The 19,347-nt window shown below is 38.3% G+C and overlaps 1 protein-coding gene across 1 annotated transcript; it reads right to left on the bottom strand.

The window, feature by feature from the left end:
* Positions 1-2,440: 2,440 nt before the first annotated feature.
* On the bottom strand, positions 2,441-19,057 carry golga7bb (golgin A7 family, member Bb). The gene is made up of 6 exons (XM_008429626.2): positions 18,610-19,057; positions 17,911-18,100; positions 12,668-12,793; positions 12,184-12,336; positions 8,512-8,613; positions 2,441-7,060 (listed from the first exon to the last, which is right to left on the bottom strand). The coding sequence occupies exons 1-6, from the start codon at positions 18,627-18,629 to the stop codon at positions 6,977-6,979; spliced, it is 675 nt and encodes a 224-aa protein (XP_008427848.1). The 5' UTR covers positions 18,630-19,057; the 3' UTR covers positions 2,441-6,976.
* Positions 19,058-19,347: the final 290 nt, after the last annotated feature.

The raw sequence follows: 19,347 nt of genomic DNA, 5'->3' as shown, positions 1-19,347 counted from the left end.
CGAGGTCATTTAAAATGTGCTGATATTCACGCCAAAGCTAACACGGAGAAGCAGTTTAGCAGATGGCTGTCTGGTATTGCCTTTGCATATTTTGTCCGTGCCCAGGCTAAAAGCAAGTCACTGCAGCTGTATTTACAGAAAAGTGTTCAAAACATGCATATTCAAAGACGTTTCTTTACAGACTGTGGAGCTTGTTGAATCCTTTCTGTTTTAATAATTACAGGATGCTTTAAGGAAATTATTTGCACTAGATTCATAAAAAATATACAATTTTAGATTTTTGGGGAGCGGGGGGTGGGTAAAAAAAAACAAAAACAAAACTTTTAATTGTTTTTCTTTAACTTCACCACTATTTGCTACTTTACGCTGGTCTGTTGCATCAAATCTCTGTAAAGTACATTAAACTTCGTAGTTATAAATTGACCCAATGTGGAAATTGTCACATTTATGTTGCTTCCTGAAAGCAGCTTGCAAAGCTTTCTGCATTCTCACAAAAAGTCATAGCTGCCTCTTACTGAATAAATGTTGTCCTTGGGCTTTGCCATGGTAAACTAAATACATTAACATTCATTTGTAAATGAAGTCATCAACACATGTCACTGGCAGAATACCGGGTTCAGACAAAGAGTTTTCTGTAATGAAAAGATCTTGTCCCGAGAGACTCTGTTTTACATGCAAGTGCGCACAGATATTTTCCAGATTGCTGCATGCTCCATTATTTCTGGAAAGCAGAATCGCGGGCGGCATACGGGTTTTCTGTCTTCAGAAAGAATAAGCATTTAAGTCCATTAATGCAAGAGCAAGAAGTGACTTTTCTTCTCCGTGACTCAAAAAACAAACAACTGAGAAGGTTAAGTAGACAACTTCCTTTCTGTTGAGAAAACAAGCAATAAAAGAACAGTGTTGTCCAGCCAGAGCGCAACCAATGTTGAAAACATGGAAACGCCGGTTCTGTCTAAGAGAGGGGCTTGTGACCTTTATGATCTAAAGAGCCATTTTTGTCTTCAGTTGAGCTTCAGTTCAGTTTTGCCTGTTCAGTTACCTCTGAACAAGCAAAACTTGTTCAGAGGTAAATGTTGGATGACCTTTTCAAAAAGGACAAGCTTTACATTTTTTATCAATATTGTCTGTAGAAAAACTGTTGTCATTTTTTTCAAAGAATCCCCATTTTATTGTCATTTGCAGGTTTTTAAATAAAAACAGGTATTTTCTTTTTTTAATGGATACATTAGATGGAGTGATGTTATTTGTGGAAAATTATGTAAAAACAAAAACGAAAAAAACAAGAAAAAATAGCAGATGGTCTCCAACCTAATAAGAAAATTATTTCTAAAAATTATACTTATACTGTCATTAATTTGGGGAAATTCAATTATTCCCTGAAAAAAAAACATTATTATTATTATATCTATATTTAAAAAAATATTAGTTGGTTCATTACAATTTTTAGCCAGTTATTTTTTAAAGATCTAAATGGCTCTGGAGCCACAGGTTGGAGACCCCTGGTCTAAGCAAAACGTAAGAGTAGAATAAATCGAGCAGGGAGAAAGAAAGACTGTCCTGAAGAAGAGAATAGCTCGTTAATGTGAGAGTGACCTTTGACCGCAGGTGATGAGATGTTCCATCACTTCTTTCGTGTCTTTGAGAAATATCAGCAAACTCTCACAACTCTGGTCAGCTGTGATCTTAACTCAGCTGAGTAGAACTTTATCACTGACTTCTGGTTTTATGAGAAGGCTCTGCTGGATCTACTATACAGCTACTGTAAAAATAAACACATACACACAAACAGAGACACATTCTGGGTTACTGTCACTGCAAAACTAATCCCTAAAAACATGATCACAAATAGGGAAGGTTGACGTAAAACTGCTTATGCTGAATTTGGAGTGCAGTTCTACATCCCAGCATGCATCTCAATATGTTTTCTGTATCTGGTTAATTTAGTTACAAAGTCAAGACATGCCTGGATTATAAATGAATATTCTAATCTGCATCTGTTGGTTGATTACAAAGATGCAAAAAAAAGGTAAATATTTTGTTTGAATGCTGCAAATTCACCAGTCTTAATTTGATCATTTTAAATCATATTTTACAAATACAAGCAAGCACTGTTGTACTTTTATTGGTTTTCTTTGGTTTCTCTTTTCGGGAAGTATTTGTATTAGTCACTTTTTGCGTTTTGAAGAGCCATGATTGAGGTGATTATGTAAACTGGATGACTACAACTGAATTGTCTTGTTTGAGTCTTTAACATTAATTTAACCATAAAGTTAGAGCTGAAAGGACCACAATTATGCATTTTATGACTTTCCCAACCACCAAACCTAAAGTTTGCATTCTTGTTTCCTTTGGGATTGGGACAATTGCAATTTTTACAGCTTTGGCCCCAACTGATCACAAGGCTTGTTAAAGGCAACTAAGATACATGGATGGAAAATAGATTTTTTTTGTCTTTTATTGAACACATTATCAACAGGCCTTTGGTGATATAACTCTGTTTCCCTTCCAAGATTTTCTGAGAAACATCTAAAATATCAGTTTCTAAAACTAACAAAAGTCAGAAATTGTATCAATCTTCTAAGCAAAATGAATTTTATTTTAATACTGACAACAATCGATCTTGTTTTCACTGGCTTCATCAAACACAAACACTTTATAGACAGTAAAAGCATCTCTGGATTGGATGTATAATCAACTTTTATAAAATGTACATAACATTATTTTAATGAACTCATTAGTAACCAAATATAAACACACAACATTAACATATAACTTTTGGCAGCACGTAGCAATATTTTTTTTAAGAGGGATTTTATTTGTCTTGTCCTTTGCTACCGTATTTACACACCATGCAGCATAAAACATCAGTGCAGAACCATAAGTCTCCCCAGACGCAAAACAACTCGGCACCAGTACTGCACACATCATGTTAGATATTTTCAGGAATATATCAAAGTTGCTGCCCAATATTTCTTTTCTTACAGAACATCGAGCTTTTGATATGTTCTTAGTACTGATTGTGTACAACCTAATGAAGGTGTGTCACTCTTAGATGCAGTACAAGATAAATAAAGTACCAATAGGATACATTATTAAATGAGCTACCCGTCATTGTTTGGCACTCACAGAATAGCAACTACTCCTTAAGAATAAGGATTTCTTTGAAAATGTTGATCTTTTTTACATTTTAAGTTAATCCTAATCCCATTTTTTTAGAAATCACATTTTATGATTGGCTGTCTTGTTTGCAAATTTAAGATTGATTATACACAAGTGACTTTTTCACTTCTTAATCTCTATACTTTGGACAGGGATGTTATTAAATATGTAAAAGGGAAAAAAAAGACTTTCAGACCAATTGGAAGCAGAACCTTTTGTGGAAGATTTTCATATATCAGTAGACTATCAAAAAGAAAACTGATAGGTTGATAGATTTTTTATTTTTTTTAGTCAAACTCATGATTCTTCAACTGTAATCCCCAGGAGCCACTGACATGCTACGTTAAGATGAATCCATGTTTCTAAACACCCAAATCAAATTAATTGCTCAATACTAGGCCTATGCAAAGCTTAATCACAGGCTGAGGAGTTGCAGTCAGAGACTCCATTGTAGCTTGTGCAACCAGCTTAGTAACATGGCCATCACCATGTTGCTACACTCTTTTAAGACCTTTTAAATTTGGCCTGTTAAAGGTTTTCCCTGAGAATCATTATCAACTAGTTATTACTATCAACTTCGTTAGCTACAGTATCAAACCTCTCAACAGATTTACAGACAAACCAATAATGACTCGCAAATGATACAATCCGACATCTTCGTCTGCATTTAGCTGCTCCATTTCTTAAAGACTATAGGAAACAAGTTACTAACATCTAGTGAAGTGGGATTATTGTATCACATATCCAATATCTTCTATTCACAAATGCATACAGTCAAAGCTACAAAGTCATACCTGCACAGACTGTTTATACTCATTTTAATATACATTGTCCAATAAGCTCCTTCATGTGCCTTTTGGCAGTGTTAAGTCACTTTTAAATTGGTGAGTCCATCAGCACCAGGTTGGATATCCATTCCACCAGTATGAAACATGAAGGCATCAAAAAAAGAAAGCACAGGAGGCTAAATCCAAGCACATCTAAACTCATGTGGCATATATATCTTGCTGGTTTAGATCAGTTATCCAAGGGTTAAATGATGTAAAACTAGTCACAGAAATAAATTAAAACACTTAAAACACAGATCTGCAGTGGTCAGTTCACCGTCGAACATTCAGTAACAAAACATAACAGCATCAGTTGCTGCAGTAACACTAAAAAAACAACAACATGATCAACATAGACAAACAAAATGGATGTTATGTTGATACTCTGTCAATATTTGCAACATTATGGTCACACTTAATGACGCTACGCAACCAAGATTGATGGTTTTCCATATGAGAGGTGGTATAAGATAATGGTTTCCATAAAATTGAGTTGCAGCTAAATTTTAAGCTTTATTAAGTCAATGAAGGTTCAGAATTTACCTACACTGTCCAAATGAGGTCTTTCTAAAGTGAACACAGACTTTTCACATTAGAAATCTGCTAATTTGAAAACAAAATGCATCCTTTAAAATTACAGGGAGAATTATAAAAGTAATGCAATTCTGTGCACTAGAAAGTAGAATTGCATTATTTTAAAATACTGGCAGTTATGAGATATCAAGGGTATGATAATCTTGGTCTTACACAAAATTAATAAAAAAATGTTAAGCATGATGTAAGTAACTTTTAAAAAGAAACACAAAAACGTAATATTGCTCCTACTGTTGCTTGAAATGCATGAAATTTTCAGAGAACAACTGTTATATATATATATATATATATATATAACTATATGACCTTTGATGCATAGACTTAAGCAATGATTTCAAATTATACTGCTAAATTAAAATTGGTTCACAAATAAATATTGTCTTGCAATATTGTCTGAGCAAAATATTGTACGTTTCCATTATTCTGTTCTTTAAATAATAACATATACATCAGACTTATTTGCTGGTTAAAATGACAGACTCTGTTCATGTAGAAGTTGCTGCTGTTATCAATAATAGTAGTTTTACTTTGGAGCCTTGGGATAACAAGTCATAGCGCCCCTGTAGTTTCATCTTTGGCAAGAACAAAAATGGTGCCATCACTATGGCACATTTTATACTAACATATATAACAGCAAAGTGGGGCAAGATGGACTTGAAGCTTAAAGGTTGTGTTTCAAGCAATGACTGATATGTTTTTCAGGACCAAAAGTATTTTCTGACAGGTGGTTCCTTCCTTCTTTCTTATAAGCCAGAGAAAAGTGAAGTAGCCATTTTTCACTAGGCAGCATGCATGGAAAGGTGGAAGAGAGGAATCACAGCATTACTTTATGCTGCAAACAGCTGGGGGAAACTCTGGTTACTCCAGTATTTTATCTCATTCTAAGGTCTTTAAACTGTAGGAAAGCCACAGCAGAAAGATTGTGCAAGATCTAAGATTTTTTTACAATCTTAGAACATTGTAAAAAAAAATAATAATAATTTTATCTAAACTTTAAAACCCTACAATAAACATAACTTTCTTTCTCCACCTTTCTTCTTCTCTGAGTGCGCCAGTTGGATGCAGTGCATTCCAAGACGTTTTATTCTTTGCCTTTTTTTTGTTGTGTTTGAATTATTAACACAATCTGCATCTACATAACAGCCGTGAATACAGGCTAAATAAGGTTTAGTTCTTTAACTCTGTGTGGGCCGATTCTCCTGCGAGCTCCAGTCCTCAAACAGCAACACATTTCTCGGCTTAATGACTGCAGAGTCTCCAGCTTCACTGATAACAGCCCACTCTCTCTCAGCTTTCTTAGGAAACCAGTAAGTATGTTTAGGGAAAAGGGTTTTTGACAGTGTTAAGATCTGAAAGCTTTCATCTCACACTAGACTGCAAGTGAATTCAAAATCATAAACACTGCCAGACATCAAAACTATTTCCAGAGAGAAAGCAAAAAGAAAAAAAAAAGTCCAAACCTCTGAATATGTTCCCAGAGACCTGAAACCTTATTTCCTGGCTTTTTTCATATCCAAACTCTAGAATAATCTCAGTGTGGGCAGGAAAGCATAAGCACATGCTCCACACGTATGTGTCTCATTGTTATATACTACATGTGCACACATGTCCCCTTCACTGCATATACTGTATGTCTAATGCTTGGGCATGGTATGTGAATATGTCTGCATATATGGCCTGCAGCTGTGATGCAGGTCACCTAATCCACTGTGATGAACAAGAAAGATAAATAAATCACGCTGTTCTCAGTTTGACATGTATGCCAAATACCTCTGAACAAAGTCTTTGGGCTTTGGTAAGCCCAATTTGCACCATTCAAAGCGACTTGACCTCAACTACCTGAAACAAATGCAAGAACACCGTGTCTCCTGGGACGCAGTCAAGTTATCCTCATTTTAGATGCTGGTGCTGCTGCAAAGGCGTTGGAATACCCTGACTATAAATGAGCACAGAATAATAATGACAGTGAAATGATACTAGTCATGCACTGATGACAGGCCTAAACTCATGTAAGCCTGCGAACAAAGCTAGGACATAAAACAGACATGACAGAATGGAACAGAAATGATTCACGTCTTTGCAAAAGGAAAAGTTTTATCCTCTTAGACACTGGATTTTGCATTTAGTCACAAAGCTGATATGTGGGTTTTGTTTGACTTAGGCTGATTATTTTAAGTAGCCGCAGCTCTTATACAAGCCGGATCCTTCTCCAATGGTGATTAGTCGAAGGTCTCAACAGGAAGAGCGTGTAAATCTTGTGGATCACCTCCTTGGATTTCTCGTCTCTCTGCTCGTCTTTAGAACCTGGTGCTCTCATGTTTCAACATGCGGATGTTGGTGAGTGTCCCGCTGCCTCTGTGGTGGTACCCGTAAGCCTGGTGCTGCTCCTCCAGTCACCGAGCAGTGCTGCACGACGACATGCTGCTGCTGGGGCTAGAGCCGCTTGAGCCCCGGTCCTCAAACACGCTGATCTCCAGCTGGGGACACAATGAGCGTCAAGGATCATACAGATAAAGAGGAACACACAAGAGAGGAGCACGAAAAGGGATGTCCTAAACCAATATCGATCTGTAATCCCCAATAACAGCTATGAATATTGCCATGTCAAAGCTTTCTGCACAATGGCAGTGGCGCTTTACCTGTGAGGTTCCTACTTTCCCGAACAGAGAGAGAACCCTGCTAAACAAAATCACATGGTGGGGGAAATCGTGGCAATTAATGAGGATGATGTCAATTATCAACTTTCTGCAACTGTTTATCAGTCTTAAGCTGGGGACACACTGAATGTTTTATTTTATTTTATTTTTACCACTGTTACCCCTAATTCCCAGTTGAGGAAAGTCTGAATCAGTCTCCATCTTGCTGACGTTGGCCATCAGGAAAAGCTGGCACAAAAATCTGCCATTGTGAGACGAGGTGAGGAACAAACCGACCTAGATCGCAGTTGAACAAACATATTTGAATTTTTTTGAGGCTGTTCTGGATACAATCGGGTTAGTATGAACTGATCACCGACCCAGCTGGAAATGCGTGTTGCCTGCAGTCAGTGAACAGCGTAGACCGGGTTTGTAGTTCAGCCATCCAAGGAAAGATTAAAGTAAAGCCAATGCTGCTCTGCAAGGAAAAGAGGCAGTCGAGGTTGTTCAGGCATGTGATCCGAACGAAAGCAGGATGCTTCCCACTGTAAGGAGTGTATTTCCTTTCTGGTCTGTGAAAATGTCTGGATCCCTGAGAACAAGCTTCAGTATGTCACTGTGGCAAGGGAGTAGAAGAACTGATGGGTAAATTAAACGTTCGAGATTCACTTACTGTAAAATGGTCTTCAACATTTATTTGTAGTTTTAGGACAGCACCAGCTACATTGGTTAAACTTTGCTCTTGGACTTTTAGTCTCATTTTTCAGGAAGTCATTCTACGGCAAGCTAGTGTGATGATCTGTTGGGCACATTTTTCTTTCTCCTGTTGCCTGTTCTGGGGTCAGTCAGGAAGATAATAAAAAAAAAAAACAGCGGTACCATGAACCGCACAAAGACATTTGGAAAACTGTCACTATAAAACAGTAAAAGTGCTTGGCTCATTTGAAAAAATAAGACTTTCCATGAGGTCTGCCTGCTCATTTTGTTAGCTTCTCGGCTTTTAGGTAGTTTCTGCTTTCACAGTTTCCTTTTAGCAAACCTCTTCAAAGCTGCCATGTGTTAGATTTATTCCTGGAAGCAAAGAGATGTCGAACAGATACCATGGAGAACTAGAATTAAAGATTTATTCGAAATGTACAAATGAAATTATGCTTTTCTTATGTCCAGGTATCCTTCTCTAGCAACTGTTTTGGTAACAACCAGTCTCTCCAATTGCTAATCTACGATCTAGACCGTTATACACTTGTGTTTGTTGTTCTCAGAGAATGTAGCAGCAGCTGAATGAAGGATACAACCCTCATTCCTCTCTCTATGGGGTCTGTGAGCAGCAGACCTCTCGGAGCGTAGATCTTCTCATTCTGCTCCTGGATGTAGCCTGATATCTTCTTCAAGACCTGAAATTAAAGGTAGTTGAAGAGGTTTTAGAGAAGGACCGACATACATCTGGTTTTAATCCAGATTTCATTAGAAACATCAAAAGTTTATTGGATGCAAAAGCTAAACGCAGTTTTGCAGAAGATAATCTAAACAGCTGCACTAACTGGAGGCTAATACCTGCATATTAGTTTATAAAGGGTACTTTATGTGACATGTAATGGCCATGGAGAGTCGAGAGATCAACCATGAGATTGGATTTAGCCATTTAATCTCCTGCTATGTTTTGTCTCAAGTGGAAAATATGAAAATGGAAGAAATTAGTTCATCTTGTAGCAAATGCATATCCTGAGTCTTTTATTCTAGAGAATGATAACACAAACTTAAAATAATTCTATTATAGGTAAAGTATATCAGTATATTTTTAGCGTATTCCTAACCATTCAAGCTAAAGCATGACTGTAAATTGAATTGCTAAAACTGAGGAGCTCTTTTCGCTTTCTGAAAATTTCCATCTTGAAGCCATGGCTCCAAACGGAACAGATGACTCTCTCAGGCCAAATGTTATGCCTTGGCTAACCATCAGGGCAAACTTTCTAAAAAGTAAAGTGGCTGGTTTATTTACATTGTATTGGCAATGAACCCACCCATTAGTTTTGCAGCAACTGTGCAATAACCACAAAGCAGTGGGGAGGAAACTGTGCACTTCAGGCTATGCCTCGACATACAAATTCAAACTGGCATGTCTGTACACAAAACAACAGTTGTGAATAACCTTTGTAGTCTGTGTTTGTTGCTGATAGGTTGCTCCAGAGAATTGAAGAGTCATGCTAAATGGACAGATATAAATTAAAGGCTTGATTAGAACAGCTCCTCAGAAGTACATCAGACATGCCTGTGTGGGTCCCAGCAATGTGGGCATGCCATGCAACTCTAAAATGCAGTCTAATTATGTCAGATGCACTTCATTCAACTCAGCCTTATGATCACTGCTATAAGAATAACAAAGTCAGCAAATCTTTTTTTTTTTCTTTTTTAAATACCACTTTTCTAAACATTCAGCTATTTTCAGGCTTCAATAAGCAGATCTGAGACTCCACTTGACTTGAAAATGTGATCAGTGCTGTCTTTTGATACGGGGAACACGGATCATTGTTGAGTTTGGATTTAACAGACAAACACAAACACAACATAGAAAACAATTATGTCATCTTGTCATGCATAATCAATGAGAAATGACTTTTAGTGCTACTGACAGGTAATCCGCTTTGTGTGCGGGTGCAATGCATTTTATCCAGCCTTACAATCTGAAAATATTTGTTCACCTTTTGATTGGTTCGGAGACACCATACTTAAAAATCAGCTACTTTTCTGGCATGGGCTCAAAGTGTTGGCAGGTTGCTTTCTCTCTGGTTGTCATCGCCTTAATCTTTTGTCCACTCGACAAAATCTTATCGAAATTGAAGTCAGGATTCTAGCTGCGCTGATCCAAAATGTTGATTTTACTTCCAGTCAGAAGAAACATGTTGGTAAAATAAAGATTACTTTAAGAAGAGAAGCTTAAATGGTAGAATGGTAAATGACTTTGTACTTGTATAGCGCCTTATCAAGTCCAGAGAACCCCAAAGGTGCAGTCACTCACCCGTTCACACACACTCACACACATTATGGATTTAACTAAATAGTGGAAACTAAACAAGATAATATTATAAACTGAAAAAGAAAACAATGGTGTAAAATATTTATGTCATGAAATCAACTACACTGAATATCTTAAAAGGCAGTAGTCTACAAATAAATAAAAAAAAAAATGACAAAAACTGTTTCTGTGTGTTCAAGGGAAAAAGCCAATCACACATCTAGTAAACCCAGGGAACAGCTCAACCCTCTTTACTTTCAAAATTTGACATTCACGTATCCTTATTCTAACTGTGTCACTGCTACGCTGGCATGATTGTGTCAGCTGCTCTGGGAAGACTATACACACACACACTACACAGAAGTAGTCCTCCTCTTTAAAGTTGCACGTAGAGGCTCCTTTGTGTTTTTCGTACAAACTCTAAACTTGTATCGTGGCAAATCTGCTGCTGCATTTCGAGCCATGTTCTTGTCAGCAAAGAAGAAAAGAAACAGGAGATGCACAATGAAGAGTCTGTGTGAGGGACTTTTCGACGCTTGTTCCGACATGCAGGGAACAATCAGTGCCTTCTGAGAGTCCGCTGAGAAGATCGGAAAAACCACGGTTGTGTGGCACACGTGAATATGCACACTCAGCTTCAACCTGGGTGGGTATATTTTATCGTCGTCAGTCATAGAGGTATTCATAAAGTTTAAACAGGTAAATAAACAACTCTCATGTGGAGCCCGATAGCATCTGCGCCTCTCAATGGAGCGGTTCCACCTGACAGGAAGATGAAAGGTGAGTCAGACCAGGCCATTTCTGCATGGCTTCAACGTAGCAATAAACCTGCTTTGTGGGCACTCGGTCAATCTCCCAGTGTCCGGCGCAGCTTTGATAAAAGCAATGTTTACAAAATGCAACAAGACGAGGGAGATGAATGTTGTGCGAGTCAGAGATCAGAACAGAAAGACATGCTGGAACTTTACGCCACTCCAATCTCATCTGACGCATTGGCAAGTTCACAGAAAACGACAAAGAGGATTAATCAAGCTCACTGTGCCTGTGTGTGCGATTGCAGTATCCATGCGTGTGTGTTCTTGTTTCATCTCAGCGACTAACAAGCGGCAATACAGTCATGAACAGGTTGAGCCACCTGTCTTTTCTGAAGATGGACATCTTGCCTGTGCTCAGTAAAACTGTTTTACAGATGGCGTGCCATGCTTTACCCGGTGCCACTCATGCGTGGCCTTCAGAACAGGATGTAAGAAGTAGTGGAAGGTTTTAAAGACCTGATTTTATCTCCTGGGTTCTGCCTGTTTCCCACTGGAGTTGAGTTTTTAAAAAAAAACTACTGGAGTTTAGAAAGCAGCCAAAACAGAACCAAATGTCTTTTTCTGTCTGTTTTTAAACATCAACTTCTAAATTGCTAAACCAATCAACATTTTTATATGACTTACGAGTGTAATACTAAACAAATTCAGTTACAAGTAGATTCTTAAAGTTTTATCTTTAACCCTTTAAAATTGAGCATGGTACAACAGACTGTTGATTACTATCACCTTTACAATTAGATGACAGTGGGTCAGAACTTAGATATTTTCATATTATTCTACCACAAATCTAAATTTTTTTTAAACATCTACATCATTAACTTGGTGTTAATGATGTAACACTAAGTCGGGCGAAACTTAAGACATGCAGCCTCTTCCCATTTTCCACACTGCTTCAAGCTCCCAGGGTGCAGACACAGGGCCTCCACTCCTGTCCAATAATAAATGTCAGATCTGTCACTATTTCTGAAAACATTGCATTTTGACAAAATTATTGATGTCAGTCTCTTGCCGTACATGTAGGAAGATTTTAAGATTGTTAATAATACACATTTTACAGATAAGAAAGAAGTTTAAATCTTTTGTCCTTTCACGGGAATATCTCAAGTCATCAGGTGAGGACATTTTCGACTTCTTACCTTCTCATAGCGCGTCTCCATGCAGAGGAAGACGATGTATGCTGTTGCACAAGCCAGGCATCCTTCCAGGTATGACTGACCGCCAACTTTCTCAGCCTCCACATAACAAGAGTTCAGGGTCTTTACCGTCTGCTCAAGCAGAGCTCTCTCTACCTAATAAACACAAACAAGGAGAGAAAGTAACGAGTGGTATAGATATGGCAGACTGGGAACATGAGTATATTTAGCTCTCCCACAGCAACATAAACAAGCTGCACCTATTGAGAAACATGTTGAACATGAATGCTGCATTTTACTCGAGCCAATATTAAACTTTTTGATGAGAATTATCACACTCTTAAAGCTTGTATAATCTGAAGTGAAAAAAGCATGGGCAGAAAAGCAGATTAGCTCAATAGGTATGTTTGCTTATTAGACTAAAAGGACATAATTTTAAGGTGCAACCTGTTGCAGTTGTTTCACAATGCTCTGTTGTTGTTCTCACCCTGTTGTCGAGCTCTGCGGGGAACTTGGTCTGGAATCGGCACACGGTTCCTTCGCTGTAGTCTCGTTGTATGAACACCTTTGTTACCAGTGATGCAGTGCGCTGCATGTCCTGGAGGTTGTGAAACTTAGAAGATACACAGCAGCGGGGGAGGAAAAGGATGCGTTTCTTCAGATTTAAGTCCAATCGAATTCACAAACAGTTCATCACAGACATGATTGTCATAATAGTTTAGGGGTTTTTACTGATACATTCTTAACTGTTCTTTTTCCAGGATGGAGTCACTAAAGAAACACATACAACCTAAGTGATTCTTAAAAACTCATTATACCTCTCAGATGAAAGGAACTTGATTAAAATGTTCAGGAACAACCCAGAAACACAAAAAATGCTGGAACACCAACAACTTCACTGGAACACAGTGAAGTTGTTCCAGTGAACAGCTTCACTGTGTTGTTCACTGGGATCCTCCTTGTTCAGAGGGTTCTGAACAAGGAAGTGGCGTAAAGCTCAAAAACAGACACCTTAACTCAATTGAAGTTTGTGGCTATTTATACAAATATATTATATAAAAATAGAAATATATATTTTTTAAAAAGTTCACTTTTTTTTCTATTTTGGTCGTTCATCTGTATTTTCTGGCAAGTCAATTCTACAGAGATTTTTTTATTATAAATGCCAAAATAGTGATGTGAGGATTAGGGCCACTAGAAAAAAAAACAGTTCTGACTTTAATTTCAGGATTCTGAGAAAAGTCAGAATTCTGACTTTTTTCTCAGAATTCTGACTTTTTTCTCAGAATTCTGAGATTAAAGTCAGATTTTTTTTCCCAGTGGCCCATAGATGTGAAATAATCTTGGCAGCTTTTAATTAACTAATGGTAATGGCCCAAAAGTGAGAATCTCATGTTTTAACACCGACTATTCCTTGAGCTGTGACAGACCCAGTTTCAATTGCAGCACCCAGAGATACTGCTCTTTGCAGGACTTTGCTAGTGACTTCTATGTTTTACATCCAAACAGGCACAGTCAACTTGTCTCATGCTGATCTAAATTACTTCTCCCAAGAGGTTGGCAATTAGCAATACAGAAAAAGTATGTAAGTAGAGATGGGGAAATATGGAGACAGAGAAGAAACAAAAAGAAAGTATAAAAAGATACAGCAACACATATGAGGTTGTCCTTCAGGTTATAATATTCTCCAGGAATGCTAAACATTTGTGCATTTGCCGGAACTAAATAGGCAACTTTTAATCCGTGCTTCTTTTGCAGAGCTTTGGTGGCCACAGCAGTCTGTTATTACTGGAAGGTAGTGAGTCCACGTAAGCAGACACAGCACAGAGCCAGTCTTTCATCTCTTTACAGAAGAGGCTAACATCAATCTCAACCAGGAATAGAGTCTAAGCTTCTATTTTCATCCACTAACAGCCACAATCGTCTCACAGCCAGAGCTTTTAATATCCGTTTCTTTGCCTCTCTAACATAGTGTCTATCTTTGGGCCATGATGATACATCAGTCATTCTATTAATAGATGTAATCACGAAGACACGCCAGAGCTTTGTTTATTCAAATCAGCATCAGCTGGCCCAACGTCAACCTCATTATGTTTACATAGGTTCTTTGTTTTGCAGTGCCAGAATGTGAAGTAATGTACTGTTTAAATAAAAATCACCAAAACATCAAAAGATGGCTAGAACTGATTTAATAGTCACTAAACACTAACGAGGAAAATCCATAATAGGGAGGGTTAAGTCTTTCTTCCAGCAAGAATGTTTTCCAAAAGTGTCCGAAAGTAGGAATTTAATATTTAGATCAGGGGTCCTCTAAACCACGCCCAAAAGGCCAGTGTCCTGCCAGTTTTAGATGTGCCCCTGGTCCAACATACCTGAAGTAAATGAAGGAATTACCTCCTCATGTTCTCCAGAGTCCAAATGACCTGAATATTCAAGGGCTGGATTTGAAGACCGCTGATTTAGACATTTAAAAAGGTACTGGTACAGCCAAACAAATTGGAACACCACTAAAAATTTACTTATTTCAGCAAGTCAACTAAAAATGTGAAATTCATAAACTCACTACACAAATAACATCACATATTTATTTTTGACTGCTCTTTATTTTGACAACAATGACACACAGCTAATGAAAACCTGTTTCAATTTCTCTGAAAATGAAGATATTACATAACAAAAAATATAAAAAACAATTTTTTAAACAAAATTGTCACCTGAATAAAAGCTATATTTTATATTTTTTACGTGTTTTCCCTTCCTTATAGGGTTTAAATTTTAGAAAACACAAGTGTAGAGACTGGGAACAGAAGAAGGCTACCACAAGAAATACCTCAAGAAATAAAATTTCATCATTAGGTTTTCAAAAAACCCAGGTACAGAGATTTTTTAGTAGATACGCAAGTGTTTTTTTAATGAATAAAATAGACCAAAGGGAACTAAACTAACAAAGGCAAGTGGATGGCAAGAGTCACGGGGGAAACAATTGTGGCTAACAGAAGAATCCTGGAGTGAGTGAACAAGAATGAGGAACTTAAACAACCTGGGGTACCGTTGCACAGCCTGAGGGTCTTTCTGCATGTAGGTTGAAGTGACAAAGAGACCCACCATTCAATTCACTGAAGGAAATTGTGAAAGAAGTCCACTTCAACATAAGTGGAACTTCATGCCATGCACTCGATTGTGCAACTCCTAAAAGTTTCTACAAATGTCTTCCCGTTTGCCACAGAAATTAGAATAGTTTCCTTTCCTTTGACATTACGTAAGTAAGTTACATAATTAACGTCAAGTAAAAATAAAAAATGAATTCACATAAAACGCGTTGACATTTTGTAGGACTGGGTGAGCCATTAAAACTGCATTTTACAAAAGGACAAAACTGTCATCAGAAAAGACTCTGGGGAAGCTTAAAAAAGTAACACACGCAAAAAGAAAAGAGAAAGCCTCTGGCAGAGAACTGATCAAAATGAAGAGATAGTCACTGGTAATATTTTCTTTGTCGCTTTTTTTCCACTCTAATGACATCTCCTCCTTATTCTTGCATTCTAGCTTTGTGCAGTTCTCACTAACATGACATGTTCCCTAGTTTAGTCATTTTGATTCAATGAACACAGCTACAATATGGGTGAGTGCTGCCAGTGGGCAGACAACACACATACTCAAACAATAAGGGTATGCAGAGTAAATGCATTCAACATTAGACATTTCATTTTTATCTCTCACAGCATTTTTTTTTCCACAGTGAGTGCTCTTTTTCTCATCCTTTCTTAACTCTGCAAGTGGCCTCCTGTTTACCCCAGGGTCTATGAACTTCTGAAAAAGATTGAAATGATAGATGAACAACTCTGAGACCAAAATCTCGTTTTTGTTTATTTTGGAAAAGGTGGAATATTGTTTTAGCTGGGATCTTTCTGCCAGTCTACTCTTTGGCGCATTATTCCCAAACAGTCCAGGTCCCAAGCCAAAGCAAAGCTACCGACTGGGATCGGGATCTGGATGCAATGATATCAGGCGATACATATGTAGACGCAGAGCGAGCCAACTCATTTTGTCGACTTTTCATGCATTAAACACAATGGAAGGATTGCAAACATGCACAAGAAGCTGAGCTCATCTCAGATGAAGTGCGGCTGCCCCCCGGCCCGGGCCTGGATGGGTGCCCCATGGGGCCCCGGGTCTGGAGGTGCCAGCGAAGGAGGAATTTTTTCAAGTCGCTTTAATGTCTGATTATAGACAGAGAAAGTGTGCCCTCGCCTGTTCAGAAAGGTGTATGTAAAGTTAAAGTTACTGTCCCTCAATGGAAGATATAGTAGTCAGTCCCAGTGACTGTTTGACTCACGGTTTAGCCAATGTGCTTCAAAAATGAAGTGAGAAACGCGACACAACCCCCCGCCCCTCCTCCCCGCTCAACAGTTTCCAGCAGCGCAGGTGATACACATGAGGGGCCCGGTCATTGGCCCCGCACCCCGGCCCGACGCTGACTTGTTCCGCTAGTGTCTCAGAGTTTGGTATTTATGGTTTTAAACTGCATCAGTAAAATCAAATTATTTATATTCTGGATTAATGAAGGATCATGGACTAAAAAAATATACGTGTGTTTGCGTGCACGTACATTTGTTTCTAAGAAAATGATGGGATTTGCAACAGAACACCAGACAATAAAATATATAAAACCTTAGAAAAAAAAAAACAGTTCCATGGTTTCTTCTCAACTTTAGCTTTATTTTTAGTGTGCTTAATTTACTATTTTCACTGATCAATAAATTGGGGCAATTCTGCTATACATACATCTCCCTTACCCACATGTACTGGACATGCTTACATAAATTAACCCACAGGCATATCAGTGCCTGGATGAGTGTGCTCCCCAAACCATACCAAGTAAAAGCTGCATCCTCTTGTGAGATCATCACCATGATAACTCAGCCACCATAATGTCTTCAGCATTATGGTGACATTACCAAGGGCACAGAGAGGGGAGGAAGACGTGCTGCTGGCCCAAGAGCTACCAGGCATTACTGGATCTAAAAATAAACCCACAACTCCTGAACGAGGCAACTAGTTGTGCTATTAGTCACAGCATGAACACGGCCATTGCTGTTGATCTTGATTTAGATTTGCAAGTCATACAAAACTACAATGAAAGAACATTAATTAAAAAAATGTAAAAAAAAAAAGAGTTCAGGATTGAAATCTGTTTTACTAGGCTCTGAAATGTGTCAAAAGGATACACTTTAGCTACAAATATTTATTAAGCCTTGTAAAGATGAGTAAAGACATGATGCAGATGAAGGTAAGACGAGGATTTGTACGTCCCTGATACTGAATGTCATCGTAATAGTCATTTTCATAAACAGTGCAATCACATTCTGAATCAACAGTCTCCATAAATAACTACTCAATGAATATTTGCATCTGAGTTGGAGTACAAAAAAAAAAAAAAAAAAAGAAAAGAAGAAACGTAAAATGCGAGCAAATTGCAAAATGTTATTAGATATTAGGGAGGGAATATAAATAAAAGAACAAGAACAACTAAATAAGCAAACGACCCTCTCCTGCGCTGCAGAATCAGTCGAATATTCAATCAGGTGTTCGCCACATTCAGGACACACATGCATCTGATTCAGTTTGCAGCAACGCATCCCCCACCTGCACTTGCCGGGATAAAAATAAGAATGGCCAGCAATGGAGTCTTTGAGGGAATACTAACAGAAGCAGCAGGAAATCCCTTACCTCGGTTGCCATGCTGCAGTGAGAGGGTGCGGGGTCTGTCCCGTGCTGGACGCCGTTTGCTCGTGTTGTGCGGGACAACGCCGCTGCTGCTGCTGCTGCTGTAGAGCAACGAGCGCGCGAGCTGCCGTGCACGTGTTGGCGAGTGTCAGCGAGACTGCGGGATGCGGTTCTGGCGGTACATGGGAGCCACCTGCACAAGAATCTCCTTTAGGACTTCTTAGTAACAAGCAGCTCTCTCTCTGCATAATGTACATTCTGAATGTCAGCGGTGTATTTAGGTTAATGCATGGGTTCTCTTGTGGACTATACCCTGTGATTAATTAAAAACACTTAAAGGGAACCACAATTACTTTTAACCAAGGATTGTATTTGAGAAATATGTATTTTACATGCAAAAACAATACAGTAATAATACTGTAGACTGTTGAGTTTTTTTATAAATGTTAAGGTCACATCAACGCATGGTGTTTATGCTGCAGTGCATTCTGGGTAAATGATGTATGCTTGGTTCGATTATGCAAGCCAAAACAGCAATGAGTAACGTTCCTTTTCAATTTGAACCAGAGCGCACTGAAATGGATGGGAATGTGGAAATCAGTAGGGGTAAACGGAGGAAGAGGAAAGAGTTGGACGAAGAAGCTGATGTTCACTGCTGCTGCCACCTTCAGCTTCATAAACGAAACGATGAATGACACGTACTTCTGGTCGGACTGTGTCATCCGATAAGTAGTTCTGTAGGTAGCTCAGTGTCCGTTTCAGTCTTCGGTCCGCTAACAGCTGTTTAGGTTCTGGTCTTTGGTTCGGTGGCGGCTATAGCAATGGCTCCGTTAGCATGTAAAAGAGCTTCTAGAGCTGCTTGTCTCTAATGTTTCTCCCAGCATCTTTCGTTTGCTAGCTGGCAGCGAGGTTTTTGCCGTTTTGTGGATTAAAAACTGCCGGCGCAGTATTTGATTTTAGCTGGAGAGGGTAATAACCACCTATTAGATCCTTCGTCGATTTTTCTTGTACAAGCGACTCAAAATCTTCTAGAAAGAAATGTTTAAGGCAAAAATGTCTGTCCTTCGGAAGTTGTGTTCACACCAAACACAATACGATAAACAACAACTCATGTAAAGTTAGCATTGTTGTGTTTTCTCGGTAGATTCCAGTACAGAACAAACAAACATTGTGCAGGTGAAACAACGGCAACCTCCATGGGTAAAAAATATTAAGTATTTCTAAGTATTTTAACAATAACTTGTTGCATTTTACAGTTTCGAGAACCAAAGTCAAAAAGACTGATTCGGCTCCCCTGCAATGGCATCTATTTAAACATTTTTATTTTATTTTTTCATGTTTAACTGGTTGACATGAGTAAATCTTTGTCATTACAGACAGGTCTACGTTCTATTTTGTTTAGTATGGGATTGATAAAACAAAAAATAGTATGAGATTGAT

Source organism: Poecilia reticulata, linkage group LG15 (assembly GCF_000633615.1).
Source record: "Poecilia reticulata strain Guanapo linkage group LG15, Guppy_female_1.0+MT, whole genome shotgun sequence".
Lineage (NCBI taxonomy): Eukaryota > Metazoa > Chordata > Actinopteri > Cyprinodontiformes > Poeciliidae > Poecilia > Poecilia reticulata.
This window is presented reverse-complemented; position numbering and strand designations above follow the sequence as displayed.

Coding starts and splice junctions, on each gene's coding strand:
- golga7bb (XM_008429626.2), bottom strand. CDS start 18,629: ATGACACAGTCCGACCAGAA. Junction 18,101..18,609: donor ATGACACAGTCCGACCAGAA/GTACGTGTCATT, acceptor ATTCTTGTGCAG/GTGGCTCCCATGTACCGCCA. Junction 12,337..12,667: donor CCGCAGAGCTCGACAACAGG/GTGAGAACAACA, acceptor TGTGTTTATTAG/GTAGAGAGAGCTCTGCTTGA.